Raw genomic sequence first — 18,069 nt, forward strand, 5'->3', positions numbered from 1 at the left:
TAAAAAGCCACTACAGTGTAGAACTGGTTAAACTGTGTCAGAGTCTGACATGCTCTATATGCACAGTTGCATTACCTTTGGCTGTTCCCACCAGCTGTTTATTTATTATTACTTCATATCATAAGTCATTACACTTTGGTTTGACGATTATAAAAAAGCATTATTACATGTAGAGTTAAGGATGGTGGGAAAAGTTCCTAGTTGGCATTGTAACAAATCACGTCCAGTCTGTTGAATGTTTTACAGCCAGAATGGTGTTTTAATTCAGCCAGGAAAAGAAAAAGAGTTTAATTTATCGGTTTATTGAAGCATGAAAAACCAAATTGTTTTCCTCTGAGCCACCATCACTATGACATCATCCAGGTTCATTTATCAGACCCTTGAAAGCATCTTTTATAACTACAGAAGACAATAATTCACCTTTTGACAAGTTGAGTAGGGCCCAGTATATCCCCATTTCTACTACTGAAAAGAAACAGTTTTAGTCTACACTTTGTGCAGCACTGATGGGCTAATAAACCAACAGATCAAGCAAAACTCTACTTTGATGTGCATACAGACAAGTTTTGTAAGTTTTGAGCAGTGGTCCAGCCCATCTTTGTTCAGGTCAGTTTTATTTCTGCATGAATTCAGTTTCTCTATCAGATTAATTTGACGCTATCAAACTTTTCCCACACAGACAACTATGACGTAATGTGTTTCATTTTGCAACTTTTATTATGCAAAAAACGTCGTCATCATACCACGGTGCGCAACCATTTACAAGGAAAACACACACACACACACACACACACACACACACACACACACACACACACACACAAGCGGCTGCTGCCATTGGTCCGCCGCGGCTGTCAATCAAATAAGTCTGTGCGTCATTTCCGTTGTCAGGTGGCGCTGTCGCTGTGGAAAGATGCGATCAGCGGAGAGCGGAGGCTTTTCCTTAATTGCTCATTTCGGTAACAGAGGCTAAACAACCCGAAACCAACCCTCTGTGGTCTCTCCTGCTCAAGCGAGAAGCTCAGCGCATCCACCACCGCGTTTGCCCAAGAAATGTCGACGTTGTAAGCAGACGGCGCAGACTTTACTCGGCGGTTTTGGCTCGAGGTAAGCGAGGCAGCGACTAACACGGCTATCTAGCTCCCCGGCAGCGCTAGCCAGCTGTAATGTTACCTACTTTGTTTAAATGGCCTCCCGGCTGCTCTGTAGCCTCCGGCTTTGGTGTGCGCCGACGTCGCTCGCCAGCAATCACGCTGAAAACTCTCTGGCTTATATAAGAGTACATGCTAAAGGAGCTAACCAAGCTAACGGCTGCTCGGTGTAGTTTTGCACCGACAGCCCAACTCCTCTTGTTGTGTTGTGTGTGTGTGTGTGTGCCCCTTTGTGTGGCCGGTGTGCCTGTAGCTGTGGCTGCGTCTTTTTTTTTTTTTTTTTTACCGAGGTATTCAATCAGCTTGTTTTTTTTAGTCCTGCTAAGTTTTATATATGCACTTGAGCTTTGTTCTATGCTGCCCATACATTGTAAAAAAAAAATGATAGCGTCACGTTTCTGTTTATTTAAACGGCCACCTCAGTGAAACGTTGTCCACACGAACGCACGCCGTGTTTCAAAATGCGGCTTCAGCGTGTGTTTTTAAAAGCGTCTCCGGGTGGTCAGGTAGTCATTGTTGTGGGTTTAAACATATTAGTACCCGGCTACACGAGTCATGAGCTGTCTGTGGAGTGTTTTTCTTTTTTTTTTTTTTGTTGCACAAGTTGTAAGGCAGTAACGTCAGCGTTGCACTCCGCGACCCGTCTCGTTTACACTGTCCGCTGCCAGGACTCGACTGTGTCCAAGACCTTGTGGTCACAAAATGGCACCAAACAACGCGTGACACTGACTGCATGTGTATTTATTATCGTGCGTGGATTTAAACGTTGACGGTTGTGTACAGAAGACTTGTTGTTGCAATAATATAGCCAACTGCAGTGAGATAGTTGTAGGTGTGTGTGTGTGCGCTGACATGATTGACATTTCATTGAAGCCTGTGTGACCTTCGGGTTGCTTTTATCCCTTTGTGTTTGATTCATATGTAGCATCATCGTTTTTGATCTTTGCTATCTGTAGCTGGCTTCGTCCACTTGCATGTTTACTACCTGCCCAAGTTCCCCCCTCATGCTTTCTCTGTCCATCATGACACTACCTTGATTTAGCAGTCAAGCTGTTCCTGCAGAGCCAGACAAGTAGCATGGAGTCTGGGTGGGTGAATCTTGAGACACCTACGTGGTTGTTTTGTTCTGATACTATTTAAGGAGCCCACATTTCTCGTGGGCACCGGCAGCGTGTCTCTCCTCCTTTTGTGTGATATGATTCAGAGGCTGTATCTGTTCTCGTCCTCCCTCTGGTACAGTCAGAGGCAGAGGCAGTCGTTGCTTGCCAGATCACTGGCTGTGCAGAGAGGCTCAGCAGTGTCAGAAAAGGATAGCTGTGTGCTGTCATCGCGCTGATGTCATTTAGGTCAGTGCATTAGTTGGTTGCGTTGACCTTTGCTTTTTTAGATGTGTCAGGGGTTGGCTCCACAGCACTACAGCTGGTGTTTAGTAGGTAGATGAATAGCCGTGGGTCCGTTTGCTGTGTGTTGTGGAGCAGTTTGTGTCCATGAGTCAGTTCAGTGTTATGAGTCCAAGGTGCATGGATTGGTATGTTGTTGTTTTGTTTTTTTTGTGTGTTTTAACTCTGATCATGCAGCTGCAGAGAATGGAAATGCATGCAGATAACCTTGTTTAAAATGTCTGAATTGGCCTCAAATTAAATGCCTGTTAGCTTTGACACATTCTGCTTATTTTATCTAATCTAGCACTCACCCAACAATTTGAAAATGTATTTATCTGGCAGCACTGGAAGCAGTGTGTAGTTTTATTGATTCTGCCAACCGCTCTGGCTACTGGATTATCCATCGCTTTGCCTCGCGTGCTCTAGAGTAAGATGTTCTCTTACTATTGGCAGCGTGACTTGGTGTCACTCTGACTTGCGCCATAAATGCTGTCAGAAAACCTCAGCTCATCAGACTCAGTGGGTGATGACTAGTGGAGATGGAGACAGATGGGCGAGAGACATGATGATGACACTGTCTGCTGTCTGGGATCACAAAAAGCCTCATGGAAGTGAGAATTCATATCAGCCCATACTGACTGCCAACTGGCCTGCCTCCTCTCTCTGCCCAAAAACGCCAACTGGCGAGTGGCGCACGATTAGTTTTGAAACAGGAAGATGGCCTGATTCAGTAAAAATGTACATTTTCTGTAGTTTGTTCCACTTGCAGGACTGGTTACATATTTTAAAGTTGTGTTTTGCTTTTACCATTCTTCAACTCTCTGCTCAGTGCCTAATGTGCAGTTTATGAGGTGCTTTGAATTTTACTAGTCTGAATCACCTCTCAAGTAGTTGACTAAAATATGCATGCCACTGCTGTCAGGCAGCGATCGCTTTACTTCAGATATGTCACTTTGTGTTGCCTTTCTCATGGACTTGTATGTTTTTTTTGTTTTTTTTTAATTTATTCAGTTGATATGGTGCATATGTCAGAGGCTTGGGGGCACATTTCATGCTCTTATTGGTGTCATCACCTAGACATTTAAGCATTTTTGTCCAATGGAAACTCAGGACGACAGCAGGGTGAGTCATTCCTCTCGGTTCAAGGCACTACTTCCCTGTTACAGGAAACAGATGGGGTTTCATCACATTGGAACTCAGTATCAGTAAACAAAGCATACCTCTGAATTCTGGGAGGGAGATCTGCTGCGGCAGTTAAAGCAGTTTGTGTAATGATGATGTGTCATATTGTGTCACTGGTTTTTCTGCCATGTGAATAGAGCTCCTTATCGTAGTGTAAGTGCTTGGTATCTTTTATTTTTTTGTCGTTTTCAGCCTTGTTCGAACACGCATGTCCTTGCAGAGGAAGGTCTGCACAGATAAGCCGGCTGTACAGATTTTGAGATAAAACACGCAGATTAAGAGCTGAAGGATTTTCTAAACCCATGTCCACTGCAGCAGGAAAAGCTAAAGATGGATATGTGGTTCTGTGCTTAGACATAAATAAAAGATGGTTCTTAAAAAAATTGTGTTGTGCAATTCATCTTATTTGCATGAAAGAACTTTTGATTTTAAATTGCAGATTGTGGCACATTTGCATTGCCTGTTGGGGAGATTGAATCTGAGGTGTCACCCTCAACACCAGCAGCCATCACTCTGAATGGAGCCGTAATGGCCTCACATTCACACTGAGGTGTTGGTAAACGTGTGGGAGGGATATTTAAAATAGGCTGGGTGGAGCTGCCCTGAAGTTTACCTCCTTTCACTACTGTTCACTAATCAGAGCACTCTCAACCAGCCTGCAGGACCATTGGTAAAGCTCTGGGTAAAATCTTTATTTTTAAGCTGACTAATTATTTATAAAACATTGTTGCATCCCAGATTACTGATGTTATTTTTCCTTAAGCAGTTTGTGTCCTTGCAGTCACATGTTTGCGCCTATCCTCTAACTTGACTATCTTTATCCCGTTTACTAATCAGATATATTCCCCTGCAGAGCTCCAGCATGTCCAAGCGGCGCTCGTCGGAGAAGGGGGCTGGAGAGACATCAGGCAGGGCCAGCAAGCTGCAATGTCCTGGGATATCCGGCAACAACGCCAAGAGAGCTGGGCCCTTCATCCTTGGTGAGGAAGCTACTACTGTTTACACAAGCCCCAAAAGTATAAAAATGATAGTTGAAAGTTTGAGGTTGTATATGGTGTGTGATTTTTCGTTAGCATGTGTAACCTGTGTGCATGTGCAGGAAATGCGGAAATGTATGTGCATTTGTGTGTGACTGCACAAGAGAGTTGTGGGGTATCCTCTCTGTGCACTCACGCCTGAGACAAGAATGTGAAGAATTTTGCTGATCCCCATGACATCGGCCAGAAAGGTCCGAGACTGTGTTGGAGCCAGGTTATTTATTCCCTCTGGAGAATATTTCTCTCCCATACTCTCAAACTTGGATATTTTCTACTCCACAACTCCTCAACTATTTGCAATGCAGAGTGCCAAGGAAAACATTACACTTGGGGTGTTAATGGGTACGTGCACATGCAGCCTTTAATGAGTTGCAGCGAGAGCACACACTCCGGCATGCAGCCTGCCTTTTGGTCATGCAGCTGTTCCTTTTCTTATCCTTGCAGGGCCTCGCCTGGGCAACTCACCAGTGCCCAGCATAGTTCAGTGTCTGGCCAGAAAGGACGGCACAGATGACTTCTATCAGCTCAAAGTAAGTCTGTCGGGGTTGGCATGTTTTCTGTGTTTGCCTGTCACACAAACCGAATGAGTTGAGCGCACAAAACAATTGAAAATGGTCTTGTCATTCAATACAAAGCTATGATGTCCTGGTAGACATCTGAACCTTCGACCTTCCTTTGTTGGTGTTCATTTTATGGCTGCCTGTTTCAGTCTGGCACAAACAACAAAACCTCTGCCGGGCAATCTGTTTATTGGGGCTATCCAGTGTCTGTTACACAAGGGAGGGAGGGGGCCATAGAAAAAGGGAAGAAGGTTAGCGCCCCACCTGGAATGTCAACTTTTAACCCCCACGACCATGTAGTGAATCAGTGCGGGACCCTCCCCTCATACCCATGACTTCAGCGCCTTGGTGTCTGCTGCACAGCTTGCTTACTTCACATTAGTATATGAGCCACTGTTTTAAACTGCAGTGATGTTATACCATCTCCTTGTTGTTTAAATGCTTAGCAGATGTAGATGTCTTGAGTCATTTAAAAGCTTTGGTGTCAGGGCTGAAGATTAGCTTCATACTAAACAGTTAAAGCTCTCTTTCCGCTGTCTGATCCTGTACAAGCTCCTGTCTTGTGACCTCTAATGTTTGCTCTGGTCGTGTGTGTGTGTTGTGTGGTTACGGCAGATCCTGACGCTGGAGGAGCGGTCGGACTCTGCAGGAGAGACTCAGGAGGAGAGGCAGGGGAAGATGCTGCTGCACACAGAGTACTCCCTCCTTTCTCTGCTGCACAACCAGGATGGGGTCGTCCACCACCATGGCCTATTCCAGGTAGACGGAGACCGGCACACTTTGGCATTTCTGTTGGCAGATGATAATTCATATCATGGGCGAAAAAGAAGAGTTTCTTATAGTTTGTGGTGTATTACTCAGCACCGTGTGGGCGAGTGTTCTGTATAGTTGAACATGATAAACACGCCAACATAACCACTGAGAAGTTTTTTGTCACTTACCGCTCAGTTCACGATGCAAGTACAGCATGCTCTTATAAGCTCGGTAATACCAGAGGTAAGCTTGCCATTAGTCCAGCCAGCTGCTTGCATTATCCTTATCACGGTTGTTTCGATAGAGAAGTGGGAGCACCATTATAAGCCATATTTATTTGCAGTCATTCTCGATTCACAGCCCCATCCATTCACAGTGAACCCCTCCCTCACCTGTCTTCCCGTCTGCCTCCTCCTTTAACTTTGTTATCGTTCCATCTGCCTTCTCTCCCTCTCTCGCTGTTTTCATCCTTTGTCTCTCTCTCACATCCTGTCTGTTCCACTCTGCCGGTGTTCTCAGAATAGCAGCATTGAGCTGTGCACTCTGATTCATTTAGGCCTGCAATATTGATTGGATTATTATTGTGCATCGCCACTGTGAGAAAACCAGTTAATAATGTATGCTTTCAGAGGTGCTGACTGCATCTAAAAAAAAAAACTGACAACCTGATACAGAAATCGATTAGAGGTGGGGACTCTGCTAAGACTGGAGTTGGAAGAAGAGGAATGACCTTTTGTTATTCGTCCTCCACCACCCGCTGTGGAGGGGTAGATGTATCTTATTCGCATCGGCTGCATGCCGGTTGGTGATTGATGGCCTCTGCCCTGCTTGAATGTCTTTCTAAACTGAATGAATCCGCTTGATCAGCCAGTATGGCACAAGAATCCATTCAGTTTGATGCATCCATGGATGCCTTGACTTATATTGAGTGGCTGCTTTTGGAAACTGTCTCCACCATACATCAACAGCTCTGTCCACTTTCAAAGTAAGCACCTTACTGAAGATGGCTGCTCATACTTAGTCTTTGTTGTTGCTCCCCAGGATCGAGCTTACGAAATAGTGGAGGACACAGAGGCCAACAAAGTGCGAAAGATGAAGAAGCGGATTTGCCTCGTGCTCGACTGCCTGTGTGCTCATGACTTCAGCGACAAGACGGCAGATCTAATAAACCTCCAGCATTACGTCATAAAGGAGAAACGACTGAGCGAGCGCGAGGCCATCGTCATCTTCTACGATGTGGTGCGTGTGGTGGAGGCCCTTCATAAGGTGATGCCGATTTTTATATTGCTCAATAAAGATGCAACGACAAATCGATTAATTGAAAGCTATTGAATAAAATGGCAACTATTCTTGGCAATCAAGTAATTTTTTTGCTTTTATGAATCTTGCTTTTTAAAAGTGAAGAATTTCATGTTTGATTGCCCCCCAACGACTGTAAACTGAATATCTTTGGGTTGTTGGGGATGAAACAAGTTATTTAAGGACATTATCTTTGGCTTTGGGAAACACTGAAGACATTTTTGTCCATGTTATGACATTTTATAGACTTCTGATCCCAGAGGGGAAATTGGTAGATTAGACAAGTATGGTTAAAAGAAGAAAGCGACTGAGCATGATCAACAGGCTGCCTGAATTGTGACACATACACTCCCAAAGATTAATCTGTTTATTTTCTCAATTAATCATCACCGTTACTTACAGCCGTACTGCCCAACAGTGTGCATGACAGAAAATATGGGTGCGCCTTTTTCTATTTTCATCAATGGAGAAATCTTGGATACTACATTGTTTTTGTCCACTGTAGGAGCAGTTTCTTTGTTATTGTTAGCAAGTTCCACATTCTCCTCTGATTACTCATCTCCCATGCGTGCATGCTACTCTCAAAAACAAACTGATTGTTTTGATACCAGTGATTCCCTAATCTTGATTTGACCAAACATTTCTTTTCCCTTCTCCTCTTTCTTTCCCGTGTGCAGAAAAACATTGTGCACAGAGACCTCAAACTGGGAAACATGGTGCTGAACAAACGGTAAGAGAAATGTATTCACTCATACAACCTCATCACTCAGATGGCTGGCCAATAACCCTCTCTCATTCTACCGGGTCAGTCATTTTAGCCTGCCAGTAAGTCATTCCGTCTGAGCTCACGTGTGTGAGAGAGGCCCCGGCAGCCTGTATCTAGTGTGCATTTGGCTGTAAACCCAAGCCGGGGTCACATTCTCAGACTAGGAGTGAGATCAGTCGTAGGGACCTAAAGCCGGTGCAAAGCAGGGAGTAGAGAATATGCTACTGCTTTGTTCTCTGTCGGAGAGAGTTTGGGGTGGGCTGCACCCAGGACCTTGGTGAGTGCACCATGGGTTGCAGAGTGCTGCAGTTCAGATGGGTCCTGCAGAATGGAAAAATACTCATATGTATAGTCATCTACCAATACATGCAGAGTGTATTAGGGAGATGGTGTGTGTATTCAGGGGGTGCAAAGCCATCCTCTCACTGTGCGTATTTTAGCTACTACCTGCTTTTTTAAGTTAAGATGATTCTGCCAGATTTTGCATAGAACCTATGGAAGGTTGCAGAGGTCTGCACGCAAATTCTTGGAGACTCTGATGATCATCCCACAGAGCCATTTGAAAAGACATGACTAACACACTCTCTCACACACACACACACACACACACACACACACACACACACACACACACACACACACACTCTTTGTTCCTACACTTGCTTAAACACACCTTCACATCTAAACATCGAGTGCCCTTGCATCACGCACAAGTGAGTGTAATCCCCGGAGTTGTCTCTCACTCTGCTCAGTCATTTTGGGCTGAAAAGGTGCATTGAGATATTGGGCTGCCAGCTTATCTATTTACCACATACACTCTGCATCTCAGGCGTCAGAGCCCATTGCCCCCACCAGCAGCAGCAGCAGCAGCAGCAGCAGCAGCGGTAGAGATGGTGGTGGTGATGAAACAGGAGAGTGTTTTGGTCAGGGGAAGGAGGGTGGCAGGGCGAGGAGCAGACAAGCGGAACACTCCGTCCCAGCTGGAGACAAAGGAGAGGCCTGCCAAAGGCCCCATAGCTCAGAGCTGACTCACACAGCAATGCACGTCACACACATTCACACACATACATACACATGCACACACATAGTCATCATTTGTCACCCTCTATGCTGCTTTTTCTCTATTTTTCCAATACACCTCAGCCCTTTCCTCTCATTGTCTTTCTGTTTTATCCTCTTCGTCACATCCCTTTTTTTCATTTCACTTTTCCCGTCTCCATTATGCACCACACTTTGCCTGCTTGCACATTTCCTCTATCACTCCACCCTGGATGCGTATGAATGTGCAGTCAGTAAGGGAAGGACATAGTTATTTAAGATGCAGACCGATCCCAAAATCTCCTCTCCTCCGTGGCCACTTGTCGTCACTCTGTGACATGCATTGCTGCCATCAACAAGCTCAGCAGTTTATGCAAGAATGATGTGATTTCCTCTTGCACAGCCAGCTGTTATGAAAGCAGGATGTCATAAATCAATCTACAGGGACATTGACAATTTGTGTCTAAGCTGTCTTGACTTCCTAAATTTGTTTTATATTTCTAAAGGGACAGTCTTGTTTTGTTTTTTTCATTTTTCTTCCAGAGAGCTCCTGTAGTTTCTCGTAACTTGCGTAACTACTGTATTATCTCAGGGATGGATTACTTCTTTTGACAGAATTACCAGCTGTAGTTTTTTGTTTGTTTTGTGCTAAATCATCTTCGAAATTGCTGTTTTTGAAGCTTAATACAATATTAGACTAGCGGTAGCCATAATTCAATAATGCCAACCTTTTTAGAAATTAGGGTAAAATATTTGTTTCAGTAAAGCTTGGGTCTTCCTGGTATAACAATCCAAATCATTAGTCGCTAACAGTTCTGAGAAATGAAATTTGCTGCTCTCTGCAAAAGTTGCCCTGCGCTTAACCTCCTTTCTCGTCAGCTGGGGTATTTTCAGCAAAATCTTGCGGGGGGGAAGAGAAGTCAACGGGGCTGTTTTAGGTTTCTGGTTTCCTGACTTGGCTGGGGTCACATGACCAGGAAGCGAGAGACGGTGCAGTCTCTCTTCACTCCTCAGGGACCCTTGCCTCACGAGGCAAACATGCAATTTCATTTACCCAATCTCCGGTGCAAGAATAGAACCCTGAGTCGTGATGCACACAGACAAAAGGACAGACTCCTCCATAAAGGAAGCGTTTATGTTGAGGGTCCTTGAAGCACTGCCCTCTGTTCGTCTGGTCCGTCCTTGTGCAGATCACAAGGCCACTGTATGATTATAAAGACTTGGATCACCAAAGCTGTTGAAGGGTTGAATCTCACAAGTCACTGGAAATAACGTGATGTGAATGTTCTGAGGGGAAGATTGGGATTGGAGCATTTGTTGAAAATTGAGTGTTTGACAGAAATTGGCTCCAGGCGCGGTAAGTGTGTGTGTGTGTGTGTGTGTGTGAGATGGAGCAGAGTGTGAAAGTGAGAGAGAATAGGGGAAGCTGTTGTTGACCTCAGGCTTTTTAGAAAGCGGATGTGGGCGAAGAGCGTGATCCTGAGAGGACCCGGGCTCCAGACCGTAGCTTTTGTGCACACTCATGTGTTTTTGAGTACATTTTCACGTGTGCGTGTTCACCATGGGAGTGATTGCGTGGGAGCCCTTGAAGTTGCGTGTTTGTATACATTTTTCAAATCTTCGTGAGCTTTATATATTCGTTGCCAGCCCATCACCATGCAGGCTTAGTCATCGAGACAATTATCCCAAGCCACAGGTTGACTCATATGTTTGTCAAAGTGCGGCTTTTTTTTAAAATTCTCTCTTTCTCTGCTGAAAGAACAGAGGTATAGAACAGTCCGTAGTCCCTCGGCTTTAATAATGTTGGGTTTCACTCCACCACAAGCAAACTAAATTTACCTTGATGACTCAGAGAAAAATCCTATAGTGCCGCATTGTTTCCACAGAAACCAAATTAATCAAACATTGCTTGTAACAGCAGTGGGTCGTCTCAGACTTTGAAGCGCCACTGTGTCTGGACTGGTCTTGTTCTCAAAATGTCTCAGGCCTTATGTAGGAAGATGGCCATCGGCTAAACAGCGATGTCATAAATTAACCTTGTGTAGAGCATTAGAGTTTATAGAAAATGGGAAGGTCCAAAAACAAGAACACACAGGGGTGCAATAAGAACATGGATAAAAGAGAATTATCTAAAATCAGCTGTATTGTAGGGTGCTCTACAGTTTCAGGGTCCTTTATGACAAAAATATACTTTGTTCTAATAAGGGTGTGCACACCCTGTTCTGCATCTGGCAGTCTTCAGGCTTGGCGAACCGTGAGATTATTAAAACAACAAGACACACTCACAAGTTCTCCATGTCTCCATCAGCCTGTGTTTACTTGAAGCTGTGAGTGTTCAGTGTTTCACATACTAAACTTGCATTTTGTCAGGATGAGTAACACTGTTTTGTCTCAGAGTTTGCCACAGTTTGATCAAGTTAACAAGATTTCTTGGGGTGGGGACAGGTGTATTCATAAGCAGTGGGAATATATGTTTCATGTCTGATTAAATTTAAAAGGTACTTATGAAGTATTGTGTTTTCACTGCTTACAGGACTCACCGAATTACCATCACCAACTTCTGCCTGGGAAAGCACCTGGTGAGCGAGGACGACCTGCTGAAAGACCAGAGAGGAAGTCCAGCTTACATCAGCCCTGATGTATTAAGCAGTGAGTGGAAAAACGGATATGTTCATTTTTAAAGGACAACTAAAAGATATTTTTGAGATGGTCAGTCAGGGAATGTCCCTTTTTTGAAAGTGAGAACAACTGAATGCTGTTCACCTGCCAAAAGTGGCACCTGTTTTTGTTTGTTTTTTTTTTCTTCTTTTTTTTTTTCCTTTTTGCAGTGTGTGATGACGTGTAGAGGTGTAAAAACCTTCCTCACTGCCCTGGATTCAGCACGGCCCACTGTAAGATGTGAAATAGGGTTTAAGTGCTTTAACTGGAAATGAAACCATTCTTAATGTACTTCCCAAAATGCCATACCAGATAATTCTGGTTAGAAGAATGATCTTTGTGGACTGGGGTCCAGATAAGATCCTGGGATTCTTTTTAAAGAGCATTGCACAACATTAATCTTTCAGTCTTGCGTTGGGTTTTCCGGTTATTTAGCAACAAGGAAGAGGTTATGTTGCAATCCCGGACTGGCAGAAGCTCGGAATAGCTTCTTTTTTCTGTCATTGTTTTTGTAGTCACGGTGATGTCGCATTTTCTCATGGTATGTGTCTGCAGAGGAAGTCACTTTCCTCTTTGTGTGAAACATTTCCTTTGTCTGACAAAAGCAGAAATCTATTTTTTTGAATTGTATGGCTTCACAATGCTCTTTTCTCAAAATAAATGTGCAGACCAGAGTGCCACACACTTATCAGGTTGACACTTTAGTATGCACTTCCATCCATTTAATACACTGATTTCCATAACATTGTCCTGGACAGTGTACAAGATTAAGAAGGATCATTTCAAACAGAAATGTTTCACCTCCAACCACTCAAACTGTAGCTATAACCCGGGTGTGTATATCAGCATAACGTGACAGGCACACAATTAAACAGAGCTTCAGTGACTCACGCACTGATGACTCACTTGAGGGAAACTACTCCCATCTACCCCCTTCCCCTCCCATCCCCCGCTTGTGTGTGTGTGCATGTGTGTGTGTGTCACAAGCTTTAACATAATTGCCTGCTGCTGTTGCTCCTGCCTGCCTGGCTGTGACAACACTGCCTATGGTCATGCACAGTCGAGATCCTCCAGCCTCACCAGCCCAAGTTTATTCATCACAGATCCATGACTGATGGGGGTTAATTTAAAAAAAAAAACAAAAAACTGCTCTCCCATTTTCATAGTGGCCTGGAAGTTTCTAGGAAATGTAATGGATCAGGAGTCATTGCACGTGTTTGTGTTTGCACATCTCGTTAATCATTAGACCTGGTGACGCTACAGGAATTGAACTTGTTAAAAGGTTGATCACCCCTGAGTCATTTGGGACATAAACTGTCATCACGCTAAACAAACGCTGAAGCACTTTGCTGTAACCGTTTCAAATGCCACATTTGTGGCTCTCTCTGATCTTTATCTCCTCTCCATCCTGTCTCCAGGTCGACCGTACCGCGGTAAACCCAGTGACATGTGGGCTCTTGGCGTGGTCCTCTTCACCATGCTGTACGGCCAGTTCCCCTTTTATGACAGCATACCTCAAGAGCTCTTCCGCAAGATCAAGGCTGCTGAGTACTCCATCCCAGAGTGAGTACTCATCCTGCACATGTGACACTCGGTGGAGATTCAAGGCAATGGAATCTAAGTGCTGACAACAGTGACAGCATATCGAAAGCACAGAGCTTGTACTGTTTATTTCTGTCATTATTTCATATTTCTGCTATAAAAATTACAATTGTTATAGTGACAGAAATGTCGCCCTCAATATGAATCATTGTTTATATCTTTTGACCAAATGTTTTTGCATACTTCAGCTGGACTAAAGATTTCCTGAGAATTTACCACATTGCCGTATTCAGTTTGAACCTGAAGAACTGGCAGTATAGTCTTTTTCGTAGTGTCTCTGTAGACTTTCAAATAAAACTGTCCCTTCTGTTCTCGTCCACCTCCTCACAGGGACGGCCGCGTGTCGGAGAACACAGTGTGCCTGATCCGAAAGCTGCTGGTGTTGGACCCTCAGCAGAGGCTTACTGCAGGAGAGGTGCTGGAGTCTCTTGGTGTCATCATTGCCTCATGGTAATTGCCTCCCCCCTGCTGGATGTTTGAAAAATTACATAAGTGGTTCCACACAGGTCCTTTCAAACTGGCACACTCGCTGTTGTTAATCATCATTGTTGTTGTTACCATGATCGCAGGCAGTCCGTTTCATCGATGAGTGGCCCCCTGCAGGTGGTCCCGGATATTGACGATCAAGTCAATCACCCAGATAATCTGCAAGAGGTAAATTATTAGAAAAACATGACATCACAGATCTGAATATGGAGCCAGTTGGATACATCCAGAGAAGCTAAAATAGAGCTATTTAAGATGGCGAGCTACCTAGATTTAAACATGTGATGCAAATTCATCTTTTTCCTGTGTTTTAGCCACTTTTTTTTATTACTTCTCAGATCCACTCAGAGAACATGTTTATTTCAATCGACTCAGATGTCGCAGCACATTGAACAGAATACATTTTCTTCCCTCAGGCCAAGGTGATAGAAGAGTCTTCACAGTACGAGTTTGAGAACTACATGCGCCAGCAGCTGCTGTTGGCTGAAGAGAAGAACACTATCCACGAGGCCAAGAGCTTTCTCACCAAGCGCCAGTTTGGCAGCATCCCACCTGTGAGGCGTCTGGGCCACGACGCCCAGCCTGTCAGCCCGCTAGATGCCGCCATCCTGGCACAACGTTTCCTCCGGAAGTAGTCCCCAACTACCCATCTCAGCCTGCCTGACCTCTCCAGGGTGTACGGTCCTGCAGAGTCCAGAGAGGACTGAGAAGGACAAGCCCTAAAACTGAACCCGCATACAGAAGGCCCAGCCTGAACCAGGGTACAGACAGACCCATTCGTAGGTGGGGCTTTGGGCAAGCTATGTGGAGCCTGTGTGAGGAGGGCACCAGAACAAACTGCTCATGTCCGGATCCTCTAGTGAAACACGGAAAGCCCAGGAGGAAGATCTGAACCAAAGGTTCCTTGCCCTCAGGTCACCCACAGTCAGATCTCACTGTGTAACCAAGCTGATGGCACAGTCACACAGGAGGCTAACACAAGGCTCTGCCTGGAGTGTTGAAGAGACGATTAACCCCTTCCTCCTCCTCCGCCTACTCCAAGATCTCCCTACTGTAACACTTCCTCATCAACTCTGGATCCCCTGAGCAATACAGGACCAGAATCATGTAGCAACCCCTTCTCTTCCCTAGTGGTTAATGGTATTGCCTCAAGTCAGGTCAACTGATCACAGATGTCACTTCTCTATACCTCCATTCCACCCTCTCCCACTCTTTCCTCTTCCTCTCTGTTTTCCTGTACCGATAATGATCCAGACTGGTCCTGTCTGTTGACTTCAAATCAATCTACCTCTCTGTCTCTCTTCTCTGTTGGTAAACCATGCTCACTGTTCTGAGACAAGGGATTGTAACAATGGAGTCTTGATGCCACCAGTGACATAAAGCATTAATGTTTTCTGTCAGAGTGATGATGCTTTGAAACCTTTTCAGTGGTTTCAAAAAATCTGAATAAGCTTTTTATCATATTTACCTTAATAAGTAGCATTTTATCCCTACCTTTTGATTGAAGATGGAGAATATCAAATTATGCGTACGTGCATCCTTTGATATTTGCAGAATGCATTGTCTCCTGCTTTCGCTCATCCCTGTGGAAATCTATTTTTAGCATCTAGGCAGCTAGTGTGAGGTACCTGGAAGTCACAATGCCAAGAACTGAATGGGAAAAACTGTTGGATCCTCCCTGCCAAGGCATATTGATGGTAACGCTTTCTCAGTGCCATTATAGTGAAGATCAGGCACTGTCATGTTTCTATTGCCAAAAATCATGTCTTAAAATTACTTTTAGCCAAGGAAACTGGTACCCACAGCCTCATTCAGAATCAAATGGCTTCCAGGTATTCCAACTTCCCTGTTTCTCTTTATCAAGACAGATCATGGGACAAGATTTCTTTTTCAGTGTGAATGTGAACTGTCACCTACGCTTTGCTACGTCTGCAGTATCCATGAGTGTGTACGCTTGTGTTATTTCGGGCCAGGCAAAACCAGAGTCTGCAGGGCCGTCGAGCTGTTAACCTCTGACAGCCACAGACCCTTTGTAAGCTATCCTCCAATCATTGTGTTCTGTTATCTGGCCTGCCTCAGTGGCAGACACTGTGAAAACCAGAGCGGGCTTTGCTAAGACGGGGCTTGATCAAATGTTATTGCGATTGTCGTGAATGCTTTCTTAAAGTTTGGAAAATATCACATATCTATTGCCATTCTCAAGCCCCCTCTCTAGCTCAATTTGTACATGCTTTGTATTATCTCACCATGTTGGCTCTTCACACAGAGGCTCGCTGGTGGCTGGTAATCGATACTGTAATATTTCGTAGAGAAATGAAAATACAGACTCGCAGGTTTTTAAGCTTAGTTTCTGGGTCTTCTTGGCTATTAATGCATTCTTCTTTTATCAAACCATGGCAAAGCTACTAACCAGTGACTGTTAGGCATCTGTACACTGCAACTTGCCTTTGCGTATTGGTACCTGCTTTAGGCTCTCTAGACTTCTTCCTATTTATATTCAAACTGATTGCATGAACATAGGCTCTGGAATCTTTTTTAATTTTCTTGTAATTTTATGTTGATTTATTTATTCACTTGTGTGCCCCCCCCCATCCCCAAACCACTGGGGCTTGCATTGCGGTCATTGATCATAGCCTGTCTAAACTGTTATTTTAAATGGAGACACCCAAAAACTCTGCTCTCTCAGCTTTTAAGAAGTGTGAGCTCACAGTGATTCTCATTCTGATCCTTTTCTGCCGCATCCATCAAAAGTGTAGCACCTGTTTTTGTGTTATCCTTTTTTTTCCTGAATTATTTTCTTGCCATTTCTGCCACAAAGTCTGTGGTCAACTTAAGCTACACTAATAACGAGACTGACTTTTGCATAGTTCTATTTTTTACAGAAAATGATACTCGCACATTATCTTGATTTACAGGAGGGGATTTTTTTTGTAGTGTTTTTTTTTTGTTTTTGTTTTTTTCTCCCATCATTAACCCCCAGAAATCCCCGCACAAGGCTGCACTCTCTGGTCAGTATGTAAATATGTACCATCATGACTGCGCCAGTCATAATGTATGTAGTTCCACTCAGCGAGATACCAACACCGTTTCAACACATGCCGATTGACGTGCATTATGGGCCACGTTGGCCATCAACCACCACATCCGGAGGCTAAATTAATGTCTTGAGAGCTGTCTGCTTTCTCCCACCTCAATGTGAATTTCCATGGGTATACAGCAGTATTGTAGTAGTCTAGATCGTTCCATCAGAACAGGGTGTTTTCATGAGCACCGTAGCCATTGCTGACATTAAGTGATCGTCTGTGGGAAGTGTCTTAAGTCATCTTCCACAACATTCCAGATGTTTTTTCGTCCCCACCCCCCATAATCAAAAAGTGTTTCACTCTCTAGCTAGTGGATTGTACCACGTTCAATGTTCGTTTGACAGAGTTGTGTTGGTAGACTGCGATGTGGACTGAAAAGCATGGAAATAGTGTGAGGTTAAACTCTGTGTAAAACATGTGAGTGTTGCATGATTTTAAACTTGAAAAGTGTGCCAACTGATAGAGAATTTGAAGATAACGTACTCATTTGGGTCCTACAGGAAAACTACAAACCAAAATAGAAATACCCCTCAATTAGACGAGAAGTCAAATGTTATTTATTTTCCCTAGTTTGAATTTTTATAATGGATCCCCCTCCCCCGCTTATAAAGTCTAAAGTCTTCAGTATATGACCAATATATTGCTGACTGTTTCAACTGGAAACTCGGTGTAGGATATGAAACGTGGCGTAGGTTAAACCCAATGGGACAATGTGTTGTAAGCTGCTTGGTCGGTCATGGGCATCTAGATACAGAAAACTGCGTACTTGTACAGATGAAAAACACGTTTGTATAAAAAAAAACATATTTTTCTACTTCATCAGATCTCTACATGCATGTCAGCAATAAACTTTGATATGGAAACGTTCAACTTTGTCATGTCTTTGTGTTCCCTTTTACAGCCAGCAGGTGGAGCACTTTCTTAAAAAATGAAGCTCTGGCCTGCAGTAGGAGCTGTAGATTTAACGTTGGTACATTACACTGAATGTTCTTCTTTGTTTGGCGTCTGCTTGTTTCTCTACCAGATGTGGACAATGCCATCCACAGAAATGTTCAGCAGCACAGTGCTTCTA

General features: G+C 44.1%; 1 protein-coding gene across 1 annotated transcript; it reads left to right on the forward strand.

The window, feature by feature from the left end:
- The first annotated feature begins 877 nt into the window (after positions 1-877).
- Positions 878-17,864, forward strand: stk40 (serine/threonine kinase 40). The gene is made up of 11 exons (XM_037074087.1): positions 878-1,107; positions 4,569-4,695; positions 5,197-5,282; positions 5,928-6,071; positions 7,107-7,331; positions 8,042-8,094; positions 11,702-11,817; positions 13,245-13,389; positions 13,759-13,878; positions 13,998-14,082; positions 14,331-17,864. The coding sequence occupies exons 2-11, from the start codon at positions 4,578-4,580 to the stop codon at positions 14,547-14,549; spliced, it is 1,311 nt and encodes a 436-aa protein (XP_036929982.1). The 5' UTR covers positions 878-1,107; positions 4,569-4,577; the 3' UTR covers positions 14,550-17,864.
- Positions 17,865-18,069: the final 205 nt, after the last annotated feature.

This window comes from Acanthopagrus latus, chromosome 17 (genome assembly GCF_904848185.1).
Source record: "Acanthopagrus latus isolate v.2019 chromosome 17, fAcaLat1.1, whole genome shotgun sequence".
NCBI lineage: Eukaryota > Metazoa > Chordata > Actinopteri > Spariformes > Sparidae > Acanthopagrus > Acanthopagrus latus.